A 17040-nucleotide genomic window follows, 5' to 3' on the forward strand; every position below is an offset into this window, starting at 1 on the left:
ATAATGTCTGTGCGTCTAACTGCATCTGCGGTGACTTATGATAATAACACGCCTGCATCTACAGACCAGTGAGATGGCATATCACAGCAGGACTGCAAGATGTGATTATGTAATTGTGCTCTTGACAAAAATGTGACTTTCACACTCCAGAGGATGTTTTTGATAATAACTGGTAAAAATGTATGAAAAATTCTTTATTCATGCTCACCAGCAAAATTCAGGTAGCACAAAGAACACAGCTGTATCACTCAGAAGGAGACCCTGACAGTTTTTTAATAAAAGGCTGGAAATGTCCAGAAGTTCCTTTTTGGAAACAAGGTTGGATTTATTTTGATAATCTCTGTTATATTTAGTATTAAAGTCATTTGATATTAAGCTTCATCATCACACATTGTCTAAATGATCTCTATTTCCCTCTGGGGATGATCACAATAAGATCCAGTGCTTGTGTTTTGATGGCAGTGAGTCGATCGGATTAGAAAACAGTCGTATCACTGAAATAACGTTAAACAGAGGGCAAAAGTTGAAGTGGCGATATGGCATAATGTAGCTCGAATAATGAGTGTCATTGTACAGAAAGAGGCACATGGTGACAGGTACACATAAAGCTGATAAAAGGAACAAAAACAAGCTGCAAAAAGTTAGATGAAGCAGAAAATAGAAACCGAGGGTATCGTACCTCCTCTTTTGTTCTCTTGGAGATGACTTTCAGCCAGTCTCCAATCATACTGAGGATAGCAGCAAAGTAGGCCAGCCCAACCAGAATCCAGAACCACACGACTGGTTTATAGTAGTCCATGTACTCAATATCTGACCCACCTACACACACACACACACACACACACACACACACACACACACACACACACACACACACAGATTAACGAGTCGGATCAACTTGACTCAGAGAACCAGGTCCAAACTGTGTCTTAGCATTAAATCACTGGTTGTGCTTTTTACCTGCCACAAAGTCCCCAAAACCAATAGTAGTCAAGGTGATGACGACAAAGTACAGGGACTCCAGCGCAGACCAGCCCTCAATGTGTTTAAAGATGGCTGCCGGGAGGGCCACAAACAGCAGGCAGCCAAACAGCACGAACAGCAGCGTGGATATGACCCAGATCTTTGTCTGACTGATCTCCCCATGCTACACGGGAAAGAAAAGGACATCATTCAAATACTCAACATAAACTTTGTGTGTCTGCAGGCAGGGAGAATCCAGACATTAAGTATTCAGATCTCAAAGGTATAATACTGGATTAGATTCCTGCACTTGACATCACACTCAAATAAAAGTACAAAAGTGTCACCAAAGGAAAAGATGAAAAATGAAAGAACTCAGTAGATGTTGATGTGGAGGTTGTGTTAATCTATGTACACAAGGCTGGCTCCAGTTACTTCTAATTACTCCAGTCTACCTGTGAAACTGCATTTAGTCAGAATTAAGCTGTAGTATTACTCAGTCGAAAACGTTAATTCTGTGGAAACCTGTGGAATGACAATATTTCATATAAAATAAAAGACAACGTGTTTCTCTCGCAGGTTAAACAGCTAAAGTCATTAAGGATTATTATAAGGATTATTATCTGGTAAGCATTAATGTTTGCAGAGTTGAGATGTTTAAGGTGGGAACAAAGTGGAGGACTGACTGATAATAATAATAAAGCAGACTGTTAAACAGAATACTCTGAAGTGAAATGCCAAATTAGCCTGACGCTGTTAGCAGTAATGGCATTATTCCATAAATTGGTCCCGTGGGTGCAGCTGAAGAGAAAAGACATTCACTGAGGATAATGCTGCAGTCTCACACAGTCTGCACTGAGCAATCAGGCTTTCATAGTCACACAGGCACTTACACAATGAACTTTTGTCTTCTTTCCTTAATCACAATATTCATTACTCAGTCCCTCGGGTGCCCTGAGAGCAGCGGGAGGAGGAAATCATTCCAAAGTATGTTTCTGTTTTCAGATTTCTGCTCCTTCAAGACTACAAAACATATTATTCACACCAGCTACTTGAAATTTGAAGACGTGACTGCGAGCTGAGTCACCTTTGTCTCTCTTAATAGATCTGCAGGCTTTTTTTTTGCAACATGTAAGAAGAATGTGACAACACGATAAATGAAAATCAGCTTGAAAATGAGTGCCCTGCAACGACAAATACAAAGAGATCTTTTTCTCATTTGGATGAGCATCAAGTGTTTTAATGAGCACCGACTCCAAAATAAAGGAAATGATTTACTCAGTTTGAGCACACTTACAATATTACTTTTTTTCCGTTTTAGTGGTCATGCATGCATGACCTTACTGTTCCTACTGATGTATCTTTTGAATACTAAATGTTTGGGTCTTTAGGTTTTTCTATTTGTGACTGTATTTGTAGTTTGAATTCAGATGTGTTTAGGGTCGGATTATTGCGATTCTTCTTATTTTGGGTCTATTTCGACTTGATTTTATTATTATTGTAATGTCTTTCAGTTTTGTGGTTAGAGTTAGTCAGTCTTTGGTTCCTCTGTTTTCAGGGATGGTTAATTTATATAAATTTTTCTAGTAGCACTAGTCTCCTTAGTGTTCATGTGTGTGCCTTCTTCTGCATTCCACTGTCCCTAACTTCTTAGTAAGTGTTTTAACACTTAAAAACACAAATTAGTTAAACTTGAGGGATGGCACAAACCATTGTGAATTTATCTCCCTCGGTGCAAATGAAGCAACAAAGATGCTCCTAAGAGACAACAACAAGAACATACCCCCCCAAAAAGGGAGTGATTTTGCAGGTGCTTGCTCTATCTTTATTCCTGATTCAGTTTTCTCTAGTGTTATTGTTGTGTTGTTAGTGTCTTTTTCAATGCTTGTAGGATGAGACTGAACCTGCTGCCCATTCATCTTATACAGAGAGTCCAGCCATTGCGAGAAGGTTTGCTGTGTCCCTCAGCACAGAGTAGACAAAAATACCAGGAAAATACCAGAAGACGGGCCGTTAAAGAAATAACACATGGAGACATGGCATCAACCCAGCAGCAGGACCGTTATCTACTCCACTGCGTGAGCAGGAACAGGAAAAGCACTGCCAGAAATGAGAAATGACTCTTCAGAAATGACAGCAGGTTCACCTGTCACACTGAGCATATGTGAAAGGCATAAAAAAGGCCTGAAGATGCCGTGGCAAACGTTATGATGCTTGCAACATCATCTTTGAAGAGGATTGAAGTCTTTCTAATTCCTTGCACTAAATGGACAAGCTCCAGACTGCATATCTCAACTTCTTCCTAAACAAACTGCTGTTCACTGTCTTTGTTCACAAGCTTAAAATCTATTAGCTGCCCCCTCATACAAAAGCGAGGACTGTGGTGGATAGAGCCTTTCAGTCTGTGGCACCAAGGCTCTGGAACAGTTTACCAATCCAGCTCTGTTTGTATGACTCTGTGAAGTCTTTGAAAGAAACAGTTCAAAACTTTTCTGTTTTTTCAGGTCATTTTTAAGCAATAAATTGCAAAAAAGAAGAGCCAGATGTTGCGAATATGATACAAAATCAAACTCATATATGCAAATTAATACTGAATTATTGTTTTGTGAGAAGGTTCAGTAAAAGCTCTTCAAAATATTTACATTTTCTGGGAATTATTTTCTGGTTCAGGCTTTGAAAGTTTAATGTGATTGTGTTTGATGCTCCACACTCACCACGAACATCTTCTCCACTTTGTCAATGCCCTTGCCAAATATGGTGCCGAGCTGGTCTCCTACACCGGCCAAAAGGAAGCCAAACAGCGGTATCCCTAACAAAGCATAGACAATGCAGAATATTCTCCCGCCTTCGGTGTGGGGAGAGATGTTCCCAAAACCTGCGAAGAGGACACATCACCAGTGATTTGATGATTTGAATCCCGGTATTCGCTGCATGAAGACGGCATTTGTGAATTTAATACAGTTTGGAAGATATCCAACCACTACACTCGAAACACTGCTGGATAGATAGTGAAATATATTAGCTGCGTTTTTAAATTACACTTCTATGACACTGCATGTTTCCATTTTTTCCATTGTTGAATATATTCTATCTAATTACAAAAAAGAGTTAATATAACTCAACTAAGGTGGAAGTACAGTGTCATGCAAGTAGAAATGGCCACTGTGTTGAAAGTGAGGAGAGTTTAAGAAATCTATACACATGCATGCACAAAGTAAATGTATGGGGAAAGTAAGTGTGCTAGTTTGATTATATCCACAAAGGAGATGTATAATCAATAACTAAAGAAAGGTCACTGTTATGTAACTAAATGTAAGAGCTATATTTAGAGGAAACAAAAGTAAACATAAATTAATTAAAAACGGAAAATATACAATGTGGTTCTTTCGGTCTGAACATAGATGCTCTTTGTGTGAGTGTATGTGTGTGTTTCCTACCAATGGTTGTGATGACAGTCCCAGCAAAGAAGAAGGCAGAGCTCAGGTCCCACAGGCTGCTGTTGTTGGTCATTGTTCCTGCAGGATTTACTCCTGAACGGATGGCGGACACAACTTGCTAAAAGGTAGAGAGAAAGAAAAAGACAGCCAGAGTCACAGACAGCAACAAAATAAAGTACGACTATTAAAATACAAGATACGGGAAAATAAGAGTATGAATATAAACATAAATATGATTGTTTACAGTTTACATCAGCAGATGGAGTACGCGATAACAGGGTGAATAAATTAGAGGTGATATTGCAGATCTCCTGTCTGGTAAGCTGGGATGGCATTCGAGTATTATACATAATAAAGTGTTGTTGTGTGTGGGCACAGCTTTAAAAAGTATTTAAACATCATCCCTGCAGAATGAGGAGTCATTCAGTCTAAAAGCCACAGGCAGAAAAGATCTCCTGTAGCGCTCAAACCTGCACGTCAGAGCAGCCTCTTACTGTGAGTGCTGCAATGACCAATCAGGGTCCCATGCATTGTTGGATTGTCCCTAATGCTGAAGAGTTTCATCAGCATCCTCCTCTCAGACATCAGTAAATCATTAAAAACCTACTATAAGACACTTTTCTTTGCAGATGTGCAGGAATGTGTTTTTGTGCTTACCTGTGTAACAAATTAAAGAAGGAAAATATATGAAATATCATTGTAAACGACGCAAATATCTACACGTGATAAAGAAAATACATTATCATGTGTGAATTTAAGAATTTCTGATTTTGTTGGGCCGTAGCTGGAAGACCAAGCAAACAGCAAGAGTCTGAAACAGAGCAGAAACTCTCGGTCTCAGATGCTCTTCCTTTTAAAGCTAAAGGAGCTGTCCATGGTGCTGAAACCAGTGCTGCTGTGCTGAATCATAGTAGGGTACAGTACATACGCTGCTCTACTTAATGCATGAGTTTTAACATTAATATTAATGTCAGGTTAGTCTTACCTTAACCAGCTCCTCCAGCTGGCTCTGGTTGACACAGGAGTGTCTGGAAAGGAACTGCAGCTTCTGGGACAGGATGGCCAAACGCTGTTCACTATTAGAAAGAGAAAAAGTACTATTATGTCAACTGAACAAAGTTTGATTTGGTTTATAAACATCAAAGACTAATGGAATTATATATATGACAGCCTAAATATTTTAGAGTAGGACTAATATGCTCAGTATTTCTGTATTACTCATGGGAATCGTTTGGGGGCTTTCCTACTTTGGTGAAATAAATAATCTCAGTCGTGTCTTTGTTAACTGTGGGAAACGAAGGGTTCACAGCCAAATATACAGCACAGGATACTGGGAAAAATCAAATCTTTATTACCAGGCTGAGGCCATACATGGAAGGTCAGTCACTCTGGCAAACAAATCTGGCAGATAGAAGATCAGAAGCAAGATCCAACAAAATAGGCAAAAGATCACTCACATCCGGTCAGAAGTAGTAAGAACACAAAGGCACAAAGAGTACAACAAAACACGAGGAGCAGCAGGGCGTGTCTACAAGGGTTGTTTTTATGAAGACAGCACAGTCTGGAAAATGGGAAGTAAAGAAGTTGGGCTACGGATACCAAGGTAAGTGACTGAACAGAGATAAAGAGCTGGAAAGTGAGCAAAAGCTGGAAGCAGGAAGTGTATGACAAACAGATATTTCAAAATATAACAGGAAGTGAAAACACAGAAATCCAAACACGTGATATGAAACTAACACAGAAGCCCAAAAATGAAGTGCAGTAGAACTGTACATGTTTTAATGACTCAGTCAGTTTCATGCTCCCAATCAAGAGCAGAAACTAGCACAGACTTGTATATATTCTTTAGTCATCTGTGTTGAAGACTGCATTAAACTAGGGCTGTTTCAGGAAGTGCACTACAGGGTACCCAGTGGTGAGCTGAAAATACATAAAGCTAAAAGTTTACATCTAAACATTTATGACTTTAATAAACATAACATTTAATATATTTTTACTTTAAATAAATATTCATAGAAGATCAAGCACACCGTACTTATTTGTAGGGTCTTAACCTTTGCGTTCATTGCCACAGAGGAGCAATTATGGGAGGGGTGGGACAGCTAAATAGATGGATGGATGACTGGCCTACCTCTCTTTAACCTGCTTACCTCTCATGGGGCTGCTCCAGGGATCTGAAGACTGCTGCTCCCATCACCAGGTACAGAACCACCAAAAGAAAGATGGCTGTCACCGTCTTCCACTTCATCACTGTGGCAACCACCTGCAACACTTCAGCTTGTTAATCAAACCATATACATACCTGCATGCAAGAGGTGTCCCAAAATAAACTACAATGACACCACAGGGTGTAACAAAAATCCTGTGAAAACATCTCATTTGTCCTCACCTCGCTCTCCTCCGGAGGCGTCAGTGTCATTGGCTTTGTGGAGAAGGAGAGGCGGGGCTTAGTGTTGTGAGTGGCGGATTTAGGGTCCAATAAGTCTGGAGCTGCCACTACCAGGGGAAATGAGAAAATGGCATTCAATTATTTTCCCTCCCATGCACTTTTCTCCCTGCCTGTCTCTGCTCATACATGCTCCAGTCAACAGATTTAGCTTGTTAATTTTAGAAAGCCTTATGAATAAATCACCAGCAAAACTTTGAAGTGGTTGCTACATGCTAACACTGGAAAAGGGCTGAGTCGGGCCCTTAAGTTGAGTTTAGCTACACCCGCGTGTGTAACACGTATCTGTGCTTTTATAAAATCTAACATATGATGAGTGATGTGCATCTTAAATATAGACAAATATGGTGAGAGTATGAAGGCTATGACTTTCTAAAAGAGCAATAGAAAAGCAAGGGCGAATGTTGCTAAAGATACCCCAAGAGGAAAAAAAGGTGCTGAGGCCTTTGTAGAAGAAGTGTTTTAAATTATGAAATGTACGTAAAATCAATTCACTCTGCAAATCCTGAAAGAATTAGCATAAAACCATTGTTGTATCAGCTGTTTTATTCTGCTGTAGTTTGTATGCACTTTGCATGTTTCTTTAATTTCCTATAAAGGGGACCTATTCTAATGGTTTCCCACCCTACATTTTTATACCTGGACTCTCCTAAAGTAAATGGCCTGTATTTGTATAGCGCTTTTACTAGTCCCCTCTAGGGACCCCAAAGCACTTTACACACCCAGTCATCCACCCATTCACACACTGGTGGAGGCAAACTACAGTTGTAGCCACAGCTGCCAGACTGACAGAAGAAGCTGTTGTGCTCATGGCCAGAGCAGTGTGCTGGGGAGGACCATATTAGGGATATCCTCTCTCTTTGCCATTATTTAGACCCAAACCCAAAAAACACTGTCTTGAACTGGATGCCAAGTTTAAAATCTGAGCTGTTGAGCTGGTCTGACTGATTCAGCTGCTGATATACTGGGATTTTCCCAATCTCTTGGGTTTATAGAGAATAGTTTAAAAAAGAAAAAAGTGATTGTCAGTTCTCAGGACAAAAATACCTATATGATGCCAGAGGTCAGAGGAGAATGTAACAGTAACCAAGGTATGCAGAAGAACATGTACAGCATGTCAAACCTTGAAGCCAAAGGGCTATAGCAGCAGAAGACTGCACCAGGTATCACTCCTGTCAGCTAAGAACAGAAAATCGAGGCTACAGTTCTAATATGATTGGGAAAATGATTTCTGCTGCAACCTTTGGATGAAAACATGGATCCATCATGCAGTGTATAATGAATTCAAGCTGGTGGTGGGGGGATGGTGTGTGGAGAAATTTCCCTGGCACACTTTGGGCCCCTTAGTACCAACTGTTTAAACAAGTTGGTACAAACATTATGTGTAAACCCTAGAGATTAAATGGCAATGCATACCCGAGTATTGTTCTTAACTATGTCCTAAAAATATTCCTTCATGATCACAGCCATCTTTTAATGGCTGCTTCGAGCAAGATAGCGTACCAGAGTTCAAATCATGTCAAACTGGTTTCTTGAACATGACACTGTACTCAAAAGCCCTCCACAGTCACCAGATCTCAATCCACTAGAGCACCTTCGAGACACTATCATGTCAATATGGACCAACACGAGGACTGTTTCCAGCAGCTTGTTGAATCAATGCCATAAAGAAGTAAGACAACTCTGATGTGACCTCTCCAGAGTGTACTCCGCCTCTTGCCTTGTGACAGCTGGGTCAAGCAACCATGAAAACAGTTAAGAAAATGGATAAATGGATGGCTAAAATAAGGGGTAATAAGTCCTGATTGATTATGCTGTAATTGCAAACTTTGCTTTCTTGTCTCCCGGGAGGAGACACAAATCCCACTGGGGATGAGTCAGGAAGGGCATCTGGGGTAAAAGCTCTGCCAAATCAAACACTGTAGTGACCCACTGTGAATAAAGGAGCAGCCGAAAACAGCTTCCTTTCCTTTTTCTTTTGTGACCAGGACAATGGCATTTGTAAATGTAATTATTTCCCACACAGAATGGAATACGCCTCACATTTAACATTCATCTTAAATGATATGTAGTTACAAAACAAATCTTATAAAATAAGACAACAAGCAGATGAATAATATATATTTTCTCTATTCCTATCTAACATAACAGTTAATACACAGGACCTAAAACTACATTACAAAATGTGATATCCACTTAAAATGTTCATTGTCTTGGTTCTTTACTACACTTAACAGTCCTAATAATTGGCAAGGAAAGTATGTTCTGGGTTAAAGAACAGGGAGCTGAAGAGAAGAGAAGGCAAGACTGGTTTAGGCACATTTTCTACTGGAAATATTAAAAATGTTAAGAAGAGTTCATTAATAGTTCCTCAAATAATTGTAGTTCACACAAATACAACAAAAATAGATGAAATCAGACAAAACTGCAACATTTTCAAATTCTTTTAAATGTTTTTTTCTTTATATACAGATTTATAAACAAAAACTGTATCAGGAGAAAAATAAAATATATTAAAAATAAAAAGGTCAGAAGCGTCCATCCTGATCACGTGCACTGCTGACCTACCGTTTATCTTAGAAGCACTCCTCTTCCTTCCGATAGCGTCTTTCGCAAAAGTTAAACCATCCCCCTCTCTGTGATCATCAGTGTAGGGTTTGTTAATATAATGTTAGCAGTGAACACATGAATCATGGATTCTCTTTGACGGGATTAGTTTTCGAAATAAAAAAGGAATTCAAAAAGCCTTTTTTCTGGCAAGCTGAGACAGTTTAGCTGAATAAATATTTAGTGAAACAAAGCAAACACGTGCATGCAGCTGTGCAGGAAGGAGTCAAGACTTAGTCACACATCGGAACTCATAAACACACACTTCAGCCTCTCCTCTCACTGTAGGTGGATAATTAAGAACAGTCTGCCGAGTTTTGCGTAAGTTTTGGGACTCCGAGTTAGTTTTTGTGAAATTTGGGGTGAATCTGAGGTGTGGGTGATGCTGGTGTAACATTTTTTTTACAAACTTCATGAGGTTATGAAGAAGTTTCAGGATAACTTTTCTCCCATACAAACTGTGAATTCACTTACTCCTTGTTGCCTATCCGATGCCCTCCGCTCTCCTCTTCTCCTCGTCCGAGGCTCTCACTGCGTTCGGGGGAATCTTTCCTCTTCTGCGTGTCTCCTCCCTGCGGTGCTGAAGAGGGGGGACGAACTGGCGCTCCGTTTTCCCTCTGCTGTTCTACTTTTACCGCTGATGGGACGATAGTGTTGAGTCTGCACCTTTCTCTTACTGTCTCCGCGCGCAACTCCAAAGGGTTTCCTCCGGTGTGTCTTTGTCGTTTGTTATTCTCGCTGCTGTTTCTGCTCTGGAGCATCCACTGCGCTCTGTCTGCGCTCTGGCTTTTTGAGCGCACCGCTGGACCGGCGGAATAACACCGAGAGAAAGGAGGGGTTGGAGTGGGGTGGAGTAAGGACAGGGGTGGATGTGCAGGACACAGGGAGGTGCTTACTGCCCAGGGAGGTTTCTAAAGGATTTGAGGAGTTCCAATAAATGTGCAGCGAATCTGCTGCACGGTTTTTTTTTGTCATGATTCTGACTGCTGATCGATACCGGAGCAACATGCCTGAAGCTTATGCACAAAAGGCAGACGCTGCTTGGTGATGGCCATGTGGTGATTCCCTGTGGCTGAAAAACTAAAGTAAGAAAAAGAAAAGAAAAGCAGAATTACTTCTTTGCTCCCTACAACCTGGTACAAGATAAGATACATTTCTTTATAGACAGTTTTTTCCCCTTCATAATGGTAGGTGAGGCCTCACTTCTGCTAATTTGAGTAACTAAATTCAGTTAACTGTTTTTGACTCCAACTCCAGGCCTCAAGGGCCGGTGTTTAGCAGGCTTTAGATATCACCCTGGGTCAAAACACCTGAATCAAATGATTAGTTCATTGCCAGGCCTCTGGAGAACTTAAAGACACGCTGAGTAGGAAATTTAACCATGTAAATCAGCTGTACTGGATCGAGGATCAAGGAGACATCTAAAAACCTGCAGGACACCTGCCCTTGAGGCCTGGAGTTCCCTACCCCTGCATTAGGTAATAGTACCTGATAACAGGTACCTTTTTAGTAACCACTCAGCAAGTGGTCCAAGCAATCTGACGCAATCATAAATGTGATGTCAACAGACTGCATGCCACGATTGGCTGATCAGTGGCATTGCTCATGAGAGCGTTTCCTTCATGAAAATCAAAACCACATTTACCTGGCAAAGTAGGTAATAGCTACACAAAAAACCAACACCGTGGTCCCTGTGTCTGACAAATAGCAAAGCACCGAGCAGCAGGTATACCATCGCCTCATCTTACTTTCTTGTGGTGTTCATGATGCATCCAAATTACATCACAAGACATTTGCCCGCGTTTCTATAACGACCCCAGCACATTAGGTGGGACTCAATTGTAATGGAATTCCAGTAGAGCTGAGCTGAGTCACACTGACCCCATCCAAGTAGTCACTAATGGGAAAGGGCTAATAGAGACAGGCAACCATAACACTTATGGTCAGTTTAGAATCACCAATCAACCTAACCCCATGCAAATCCATCTTTTATATAAAGTCTATAGTATTCACACAGAAATAAAATCATGTTGGACAAACCTCCAAAAAGTGTTTATTATTAACAAATGCTTTGCACAAGGTAGTCCGAATGATCTTTAGTGACCAGACCTGATTTCTCAGTAGGGAAGTTTCACTATAGTTTAGCTGCCAGAGTGAAGTAATATGCTTCATCAAACAGGTGGATAAAAGAGGTGATGAAGTATGCACTGTTGGCAAACGATGGATGCAGGCATAAGGAATCTGAGTGGTGAAGTCAGAGTATTTCTAATGTCCAGCAGGGGGCGACTCCTTTCATTTCAAAAAGAGGTCTGATTGTACAGAAGCCTTAGGGAAAACAGCTTCTTGCTTTATGAACTCAGTAAAAACCCATAGTCTCATTCATTATGATTTCAGTCTTATTGAATACATTACTTTGTGCATTATAGCTGCCACAAGATTGCAAAAGATTGCCTGCCTACCTGGTTACTGATAATTTACATAAGAGTGCAGAGTGTCCCGAACACACTCAGCTGAGGGTTTCAAAACCATCATCACAATGACAACTTCCATCTTTTATTTAAAGGCTGTGAGAAGATTAAAAAAACAAAGTTGAAATGCTGTGTTTTCATTGTATATTTTTCTTATTAGTTGTGTAAAAGCTAAAGGGATTGGAGATAATCTATCTGAATTTGAGGAGCAGGGCAGTGCCTCAAACACTCCCCCAACCAGCCACACATTTAAAATAAATATCTACTTGCACCACACACCCATTTGATCTTGTCATCCTCTCTCAAAGGCCACCACTGCCTCTTGCCTAGCTTGTTGGTCCGTTATTAATAAATGTTTGTCATTCACATTTGAGGTTGGGATATTTGCTGGTCAATTGGATGCTATAAGCTGACATAAAAAATAGTTTATACATAAAACATGTGAATGGTTTCAGTATTTTAGGTTATTTTCTATAGGTTTCAGTATAATTAATAATAATAATAATAATAATAATAATAATTCATTAATCTGTAATATTCACTGAACCTGAAATATGTAATTTGTGGCATGTAATGCATGAACTGACCTGCTATAAAACACATTAGCAGGAACATTATTATCAGTCTCATTCCCCGCAATCAGACACATGAGATTGTCTTTAGAATACTTACTCATGTTGCTATGGTCACAATTATTCTGACTTCTTTGGTTTATGTCGTCTACAAAGAAAAATACAAAGAGAATCTAGAGAATATCCAGAGGAGACACACAAATATTGTGGAGATTGAACCAAATTTAAGTTACTGAGGCTGCTCAGGTGATCAAATAGGCAGAAAATGGCTAATATTGCACATGGAGGAAGCTGCTTTCTTCTCTGTAGGGAGTCAAGCTTACAGAAACTAAATTTGGCAGCTTCTTGAGGTGAAGGTTGTAGGTTCCTGTGCTGATGTGGGTCAAGCTGCTGTTCACACACTAATTAAGGCCCTGGAGGTGCAAAGTTCAGCATTTTTGACTGTGCTCAGGAGCTTTCTTTTATTTAAAGTGTAATAAAAACTACCTTCTCTTTTCCCGATCTCTCATGTTCCTCTGGTCTCTCTGTTCGCTCTCTGTCTCCCAGACACTGATGAGAAATTAATAGTAGTTTAAATGTTCATTTCTCCACCCCCATGACTCTAACAGTTACACTTTAATTACACAGCTAGATAAACTTAGATACCCTGTGGTGTGTGCGTGTGCGTTCCATAACTTAAGATGAGGTAACATGCATATGTAGCTTGTGGTTTATGTGTGTATGAACGTGCACATAGTGTGTGTGAGTGTGCACAACCAAACCTCACACACGCTTTTCACCTGTCTAAATTCATTAAGTCAAGAAAAGTCACGCTGCGCTGTGTTACACAGATGTAACGTGCCTCGCTATCATCCTGTAATAAACCAAAAACGCGTTCCTCCCAGTCCAGGATGTGCACATCCTCATCCTTGAAAGACTGTCCACTGGCCTGTAGGTGTAAATAGACTGCAGAGTCCTGGCCTGACAAGGTAGCTCTTCTGTGTTGTGCCATCCGCTTCGCCAGAGGTTGTTTGGTTTCCCCGATGTATAAATCCTGGCAATCCTCCTGGCACTTAACAGTGTACACTATGTTACTCTGTTTGTGTCGGGGGACCCAATCCTTGGGGTGGACCAGTTTTTGGCGCAGGGTGTTTTGGGGTTTAAAAGCCACAGAGACCGGGTGTTTAGAAACAATGCGTCTCAACTGCTCCGATACTCCTGACACATATGGGATCACTACAGGTTTTTTAGATGTCCCCCATTACTGATGGAAATCTCACAGTCTAAGAAGGCTAACCTGCCACTTTTCATATCCTCCCTGGTGAATTTGATGTGTCGGTCCACCGACTTAATGTGATCCGTGAAATGTAGTACGTCCTGAGATTTGATTTTCACCCGGGTGTCATCCACATATCTGAACCAATGACTTGGTGGTGTTCCAGGGTAGGATAGCAAAGCCCTCTTTTCCACTTCTTCCATGTACAAATTGGCCACGATGGGTGAAACTGGGGAGCCATGGCACCCCCATGTTTCTGCCTGTAGAACTGACCCTTGTATGTGAAGTAGGTGGAATGAAGACAAAAAGCAAACACACTTGGTCGATGCTGAGAGTGGTCCTGCTGCTGAGGTTGGGGTCATCCTGTAATCTCTTACGGACTACCTCCAACGCTTCTGTGACTGGGATGCAAGTGAAGAGAGCTGTAACGTCGTACGAGACCATGGTTTCATCTGCCTCCATAATGACATCTCTCACCTTCTCAACAAAATCCAGGGTGTTCTGGATGTGGTGTTCAGAGCTGCCCACCAGCGGGTTGAGGATGGAAGCCAGAAACTTGGAGATGTTATAGGTGACAGAGTTGATCATGAAGACAATCGGTCTTAAAGGTGCACCCTGTTTATGTATTTTTGGTAAACCATACAGCTTTGGTGTAGATTCCCCTGGGTACAGCCTGTGGTATGAGGTCCGGTCAATAGCCTTGTCTTGTTCTAACTGCTTCAGACAGTCTATCACCCTCTTCCTGTAGCAACTTTCTGGGTCTCGTTTCAGGGGCTCATAAGTATTTTCATCACTGAGTAGCAACAAAATTTTCTCATGATAGTCTTTCTGGTTTAGCAATACTCTGCACCTACCCTTGTCTGCCGGAAGGATGATAATGTTGTTGTCATCACTAAATGATGTGAGTGCCTTGCTCTCCTCCATGGTGATGTTGGATGCTGGGGGCTTTGCATTGCTAAGACAGGCCGAAACTTTCGTCCGTAGTTGCTCTGCTTCCACTTCTGCAATACTGTTGTTACGAATTGCTGTTTCTGTGGCTGTGATCAGCTCGACTGAGCAGCAGTTCTCTTGGTTGAAATGCCTTCTTGATGTTGGAGGTCAGAGGAGAATGGCCAGACTGCTTTACGTTTAGAGGAAGGCAAACAACCCACAACAGTAGTGGTCTGATGTCTCCTAGGCCTCTTAGTACTGACTGACGAGCCTACCTGAGAATTGTTTCAGTCCATTAATGACCACAGTGCACACACCTTCTAATGGCCAACACACCATGTCACAAAGCTCAAATAATTTCAAACTGACTTCCTGAACATCAGTTTGAAATATATTCATTGTACACAAATGGCCTCCACAGGCACCAGACCTCAACCCAATTATTATTAAAAATCTTATTATAAACTCAACTAAGTCACAGAAATCATCAGAGTGTTTTCCACTTCTCCAGCCTCACTGTCATTACACTGATGAAAAGCTTGTTTCAGAACCAAAGACCCAACTGTTCATTTCTAAAAGTGCTGCAATGACATTTGTTTGGGTTTTCCCTACCTTGTGTCATGGCGCAAAGGGGGTTAACAAGTGTTTCTAACTACCTGCCATGTACGTTATTGTCACCATCTGAAATGATTTTTCCAATACTCCAATAAATACTCAAAATCAAGAGTAAACAAACACATAAAACACTTTAATTAGGATCCTGTCACGCATCCTTTTTCTGCCACTGGAAGTCACCTCAGTCACTTGAACTGCTCATGTCTTCTTCATTCTTTTATTGACCTAATATTTATAAATAGTAACAACAAGTTGTTACCATTTATACAGTTCTGGTCCTCTTTTTTATTTATGTCCTCATTTATTGCTTTAATCCTCATTTATATCTTACCCAACATTTATTTAGCTAAAAATAGTTCTGAAATACTTTTCGGCAGCTCAAACTAATTCATCATGCACATGCTTCCATATTTTCTTTTTGTCAGTTAATTTATAAGTCTGCTGCAGGGTGGTACTGATGATCACGGCTTGATAGAAATATTATTTCAGTTGCGTCTTACGTGCCTGTGTGTCTGATTATCTGTGAGTTGTGTCTCGTGCTGCAACCGAATATTTAGAAATTGATGATAAAATAATGATAGGAGTCAGTCTGATGTCTGATAATCAGTGATGCCGATGCTTAGTCACAGTCAATTTGCATAGCAGTGACCAAATATAGGCGTCATACTTTAGCTCATTTTACCATTTTGTTTGTTGTTACTGATATGCAGTCTGTTTGAAGGGTAAAAATAATACAAATGCAAATATTCTCCTGCTATGGAATTAAGTCTTGTCTCAATGAACTCGCTTAATAACTCGCTCTCTGCTGATGTGGAAACAAGATCCTGTTGAAATAGCATTTTTCAATTAATTGTTGTTAGTTTTACAATTTTGCGGATCGTGAAACACGAGGAATCATGAAGACCTTTAATTATGGAATTAACAAGGAAAAAACAACAACTTCACGCAACACTTGTAATTTTTTAATTGTGTTCAGATGATATCTTTCTCCATCAGTCTAAAATTAAACACGCTTAATTGGAAATGGTGACCTCTAACTTCCAGTCGTTAAACACAATCAGATTTTAGCTCCATAATATTTTGTGGGTTTTGCTAACCAGCTAAAAATGTGAAGTAGAACTTGAGTATCAATATGATTTGTGTAGAGAAAACTGAAACGAGCTTATTTATATTATGACCTGAATAGTTTATTTATTTAAATAAGATTCCGCTTGGTTCCTTTTTGTAGCATTTAGTCTTTTGGTAATGTTAAAAAGTACTGCTGTAATAATACTGTACAAAAAAGAGTCATTGCTGTTTTTGTACTAATGCACAGCCTGCTCATGGAGAATGTAGGCCAGGTTACTTTTTTAATGTATAATTTCTATAAAACGCATAAAAGAAATTCAATGATCTGAAAAGAGGACAGCTGAAAGGATACACATGTGTGTGGTCATGTCTGTTTAAAATGTGGCGATGCAGAACAGATTATGACAGGAACACATTGATGACAAAAATGAAATCTGACAAACTTGTGAAAAAAGTTTTCAACAGACTGTGAAAAGTTAAAAACACTCCGTTATTCAGTAGCTTGTAAATCCACCTTTAGCAATAATAACTTGTAGTAATCAATAACTTGAATTTGTAGTAACGCATGCAACTTTTACACTTTCACACCCTGTTTGAGGGTTAAGACCTGGTCAAAGTTAGAATTCTAGGTTAAGTGAAAGTGAATGAATTCATTGACAAATTCAGCACTTGGGTCTGC

General features: G+C 40.2%; 1 protein-coding gene across 1 annotated transcript in view; it reads right to left on the bottom strand.

The window, feature by feature from the left end:
* The window catches only part of LOC102196356 (potassium channel subfamily K member 2-like), an 11365-nt gene extending 1356 nt beyond the window's left edge, over positions 1–10009 (bottom strand). The window contains exons 1-8 of the mRNA XM_005733402.1: positions 9928–10009; positions 6790–6896; positions 6551–6663; positions 5386–5476; positions 4401–4518; positions 3678–3838; positions 961–1147; positions 680–819 (exon numbers count right to left, since the gene is read on the bottom strand). Of these exons, the coding sequence (XP_005733459.1) occupies positions 680–819; positions 961–1147; positions 3678–3838; positions 4401–4518; positions 5386–5476; positions 6551–6663; positions 6790–6896; position 9928 (918 nt within the window). The 5' untranslated portion in view covers positions 9929–10009. The remainder of the gene's footprint in view (positions 1–679; positions 820–960; positions 1148–3677; positions 3839–4400; positions 4519–5385; positions 5477–6550; positions 6664–6789; positions 6897–9927) is intronic.
* Between the last annotated feature and the right edge of the window lie 7031 nt (positions 10010–17040).

The sequence above is a fragment of the Pundamilia nyererei genome, unplaced genomic scaffold (assembly GCF_000239375.1).
Source record: "Pundamilia nyererei isolate P.nyererei 1_Seehausen unplaced genomic scaffold, PunNye1.0 scaffold00051, whole genome shotgun sequence".
Classification (NCBI taxonomy): domain Eukaryota; kingdom Metazoa; phylum Chordata; class Actinopteri; order Cichliformes; family Cichlidae; genus Pundamilia; species Pundamilia nyererei.